The sequence below is a fragment of the Aptenodytes forsteri genome, unplaced genomic scaffold, assembly GCF_000699145.1.
Source record: "Aptenodytes forsteri isolate BGI_AS27 unplaced genomic scaffold, ASM69914v1 Scaffold285, whole genome shotgun sequence".
Taxonomy (NCBI): Eukaryota; Metazoa; Chordata; class Aves; order Sphenisciformes; family Spheniscidae; genus Aptenodytes; species Aptenodytes forsteri.
Window position 1 is genome coordinate 497,929 of NW_008794453.1, and position 4,669 is coordinate 502,597.

The 4,669-nt window shown below is 64.1% G+C and overlaps 1 protein-coding gene across 1 annotated transcript in view; it reads right to left on the minus strand.

Annotated features, from left to right (window-relative positions):
• CSF1 (colony stimulating factor 1) overlaps positions 1–4,669 on the minus strand; it is a 33,545-nt gene that overhangs the window by 988 nt on the left and 27,888 nt on the right. Inside the window, exons 4-9 of the mRNA XM_009290625.1 lie at positions 4,499–4,630; positions 2,712–2,774; positions 2,222–2,401; positions 1,776–1,953; positions 406–791; positions 4–351 (exon numbers count right to left, since the gene is read on the minus strand). Of these exons, the coding sequence (XP_009288900.1) occupies positions 4–351; positions 406–791; positions 1,776–1,953; positions 2,222–2,401; positions 2,712–2,774; positions 4,499–4,630 (1,287 nt within the window). The remainder of the gene's footprint in view (positions 1–3; positions 352–405; positions 792–1,775; positions 1,954–2,221; positions 2,402–2,711; positions 2,775–4,498; positions 4,631–4,669) is intronic.

The following is a 4,669-nucleotide window of genomic DNA, read 5'->3' on the forward strand; positions in this document are numbered from 1 at the left end:
AGCCGGCTCCTTCCTGCGCCGCTCTGCGATCAGAACAAAGCCAGAGTCAAAGCTGGGGCCGGCCCTGCCGTCCTCGGGCTCCCGCAGCCGGCTCAGCCCCCAGCCTTGCACCCTCGCCCCGTCCCCGGGGCCGCCCGGCACTCGGCCCCGCATCCCTGGGGCCATCCTGGAGAAACGGAGCTGCGTGACGGGCTCGGATGCCTCGGTGGGACGGATCCTGGCTCCGCCGCCTGCCGAGCCGGTGCTGGGGGATGCTGCCGGCGTGGTGGTCCTGAGCCCGCCAGGATGGTCTGGGAGGATGGAGGCTCCCTCTTGCTGGGCCGGATCCTGCGGCGGGTGGCCGCCCACCGCCTCGGTGCTCCCCTCAAAAAAAAGGGCCGGATCCTGCGGCAGATGGCCGGCCACCGCTTCGGTGCTCCCCTCCACCAGCTCTCCATCCCCACACAGGATGGGGACGTCCACCGCCGCCAGGCTAAGGGTCCCGGCCGGATCCAGGAGGGCTTCGGCACTGTCGGCTGGAGCTGTCTGCTGCATCGCGGGGGACAGCACCGATGCCGTGTCACCTACCCCGGCACCCAGGACCTCCTCAGTCCCCGAGCCACCGTCTGTGCTACTGGGGGGCTGAGACAGGGCATCTAAGTCAGTGAGGGTGGCATGGAGGAGGCTGTAAGGGACCCGGGTGCTAGCGGGTGCCACCTCCCTGCCGGCATGGGTGGCAGCAGAGAGGGAGGGCTGGGTGGCAGAAGGGAGGGCAGGGGACAGGCAATTGCAGTCAGGATCTGTCCCCACACCTGAAAGAAGCAGAGAGAAGAGACGGCCATGGGGTCACCAGCCTCCAAGAGGAGCACAGCCAGCAGATCCGAGGTCAGGGGCAGCAACCCCATCCCTCCCCACAGCCCTGGGCAAGAGGGTCAAACAACCTCCTGCCCAAAAAAAAACCAAAACAACAAACAGGGAGGGCAAAGGTGAGGCAGAGAACAGGCAGGGAGCAGGCAGGGACAGACGTGGCAGCACGAAGATGACAAGCAGCGGGCAGGATGAAGCAAACCCGAATCACCGGGTCCCCTGAGCAGACGGCACCGGGTTATCCACGACTGGCAGGAGCCAGACAGCCACGTTTAACGTCCCCCACGGCACAGGGACACGGCACGGCTCCGACACATAGGTGGCAGCGAGACGTCTCCTCCGCGGGCATGCAAACACACAGCGCAGGCGCTCGCGAAAGCACAGACGGCAACACGGGTTCTTCCACCCCGGCGGGCAATGCTCTCCCTGGGGAAACTGAGGCACGGGGCAGTTGAAGTGACACAGCCAAGGTCATGCAGCACGTCGGTGGCAGAGTGTCCCAACGCCTCGATTTCTCCGTGTTATGCCCAAGCCAGGCGCTGCGGCTTTGAGATGGAGCTGAGCCTGATGCCTCCAGCCAGGCCGACGGAGATGCCTCCTCATTCCCCCTCAGCATCTCTCTGGCCTTGTCTCCAGCAGGTTTCGGCCCAAATCCCACCTCCGAAGGGTGACCAGCCCCTTCTCCCAACCCGGGCTCTCCCCAGACATAGACGCAGAGCTCGCCGACACACCGCCAAGGCCACCCCACGGGGACGGCCACCAGCCGAGCAACAGAGACGGGGACTAATGCAGACACATGCCGTGCCCACGGCACCCGCGTGTGCCCATGGACGGGGACACGCGGCTCTCAAGCTGCTCCATGCAGACGAGCCCAAACCCGCCAGCCCGGCACAGATTTGCCGGGCAGAGACAAAGCCTCAGCATCTCACCTGGTGAGGATCCGGCCTTCTTGGGTCCCAAGCAGGTCCTGCCGTAGACCTGGCTGCAGTCCTTCTCGAAGGTCTCCTGGTTCTGCAGCAGCTGGTTGATGTCCTGGAAGAATTGCTTCACCAGCACCAGCATCTCGTAGGGGGAGGTGGTGAACTCCTCGAAGCACATTTGCGAGAGCTGGAGGAAGAGCTGGCCTCAGCATCGGCTCCACAACCATGCCGGGCAGCCGGTGTCACTGCCACGGGGTACCACGCTGCACCCAGGGCAGGGTTTGACCCCACCATGGCTCCCTGTGTCCATATGCACACCCCATCTCTGCTCCACTTCAAGGTCCTGCCCACGCACCCACCCCAGGATGCTCTGGATACCCCATTTCACCCAAGGTTGAGGACTCAGACCCACACCCCTGTGGATCTGGCACCCCACGAGGCAGGGGACACCGTACCTTTCTCTCCTCATCATCCTCCTCCTTGATGCAGGGGTCGACGTTCTCGTCGATGCGGCTGTACATGCTGCGCACCATCTGCATCTTCTTGGCGTTGGACGAGTTCTCCTTGAACTCGGTTCGCTCCAGGATCTTGCCCAGCAGAGGAAAAGCGGCTTTCACGTAGCAGACGGAATCGTTCTGCGAGGAACACGGACCCCCAAAAAAAAGCGAGACCGGTTACTGGATGGGCAGAGGCAGCACCACCCGTCCCACTCTGCCTGGGGGAAACTGAGGCACGGAGCCACAAAATGCCTTTCTACGGTCCCGCAGGCTGCCCAAGCTGGGACTCGACAGCCGCCTGGCCAGGCAGGATGGGTCCCTCCTGGGCTGCCTCCCGCAAAGGGGGACAGGAGAGGGGAGACTGGGGACCCGGGGACCCCCCTATGCACCAGCCAGCCCTGGTCCCTGTCCCCTTCTGTCCCCCGGTGCCCAGCGAGGAGCCACTCACCAACTGCATCTTATTGATGAACTTGAAGGAGACCCTGCCTGGGTGCTGCATCTGGGTGTCAGCCTGGAAGGAGAGAGCAGGATGTCACCCCGCGGCTCCAGGGGGATAACACAGCAGGAAGGGGCAACGGAGCCGACACGGGCACCCCGAGGGCATGAAGGGGTGCCTAAGCCCCCCAAATCCACAGGACTGCGGGGTTCTGCTCCCACCCCTGCTTCATCCCACACCATCTTCCTCCTCGCACAGACATTCCCTAAGGTCAAACCTCTGGCAGGGGGGAGCCCAGGATCCCTGCTCCCACCAAGATGGCACGCTCCCCGTACCAGGGACGCCTGCCTCCCCCTTGCCAGCTCCCACCCCGCCTCTCTTCCTCCTCCTCTTCCTCCCAGCACAACCAAGCAGAGTCTGGCCCTGCTTGTTTCTCCCAGGGTCTCCCTCGCACCGCTCGCTCTGCTAAAGCCAGGCTGCAAAAGAGCAGCCTGCCATGCAGGAGGTGGTCGTGACACCAAGGTCACATATCCCCCTGCGTCACACAACGCCGGGGTCCCGCACACAGCGCTGCCGGCTCCCCGTACCACGACCCTTTCCGACGGGGGTGAAAACCCACCCCAAACAAGCCCCCTGCCTCCGGGCCGGCATCCCAGGCTGGGAGGGCGAACAATTGCACCATTATCCCCGCAGGGGCTGGAGCGAGGGCCGGCTCCTCGGCCAGCGGGAAGAGGAGAGGGCTGTAATCCCCAGCAGAGAAACCACGACTTCCATTCAAACCTGCTCCGTCCCCTTTCTTCCCCCCCAACCACACACCCACTTTTAATCCCCGGGGGTTGCAAAGCAAAGGCTCCCCGGAGACGTTGGGGTGCTGGGGCTGCAGGGACAGCTCGGGCAGAGGAAGCTGAGCTTGCACACACGACATCTGCCAGCTCCTGGCACCGCAGCTCGGTGCTTAAAGAGGAAGAGGTAAAGCAAGCCCGGACACAGCTGCGAGCTGGAGAGCTCGGTGCAAAGCAAGCGGGCAGCGAGGATTCAGAGGCGCCGCTATCGCCTCTCACCCGCACACCCCACTCGCTGCAACGGCAGAATTTAATCTGTGACAACTGTGCAAATCCCTGCGTGTCCCCGATTCCCGTTTCTCTCCCGAGCATCCGCGTGATTCCCTGCTCAGAGGTGAGCCAAGGGCCAGGGTGGGATACGGCCCCAGCAGCCGAGATGGGGCCAGGAGTTGCTTCCCTGTGGGGTGGGTGCAAGCACCCGGAGCTGCCCACGGGATGAAGGCACCCATCGCCCCAGCCTGGCTGGCTCCGTCGCCCAGCTAGCCTGGCCAACGGCCCCCCTCACTGCCTGCCACCCACCCACAGCCCCATTGCCAGCCCAGCTTCCAGGCAAGCAGCTGGACTCAGGAATGCAGCCGGATTCCTCCGCTTAACCCCTGCGCAGCCGCACAGAAAACGCCATGGCCCCACAGCACCGGTCCTCTCCACCGCTTCCCCATCACCCCTGCACCCATCCAGCCCCGCTTGTGCCCCCTTCCCTGCCACGCTCCTGCCAGCTCCCACTTCCCCTCTTTCTCAGTTTCTCCCACCGGCACTTTTCCGTGGCCACCCTTGCTAAAGTCACCACGGTGTGTCACCCCCCGGTGCCCGCTTGTCCCTCATGCCCACGGATGCTCAACTGGTAGAGCTGAAAATAAGCTGATTCGCTGCTTTTCAGCCCTAACTAAGGGCTGATTTGCGCCTGCCCAGCCCCAAACGGGCCCCCGTCCTGCAGCAGAGCCCGGGGAGGGCACTCACCAGCTCCTCCAGCTCGGCCAGGTGCTTCTCCGTGATGATCTGCTGGCAGTAGCTGTTCTGCTCCGTCTCATGGATGCTGCAGACCAGGAGGAGGAGGAGGGACGACAGCAGGGTGCAGCGGAGCAGGCACACCTGAGCATGGCAGAGCAAAGGCTTGGAGTAGGGCAATCC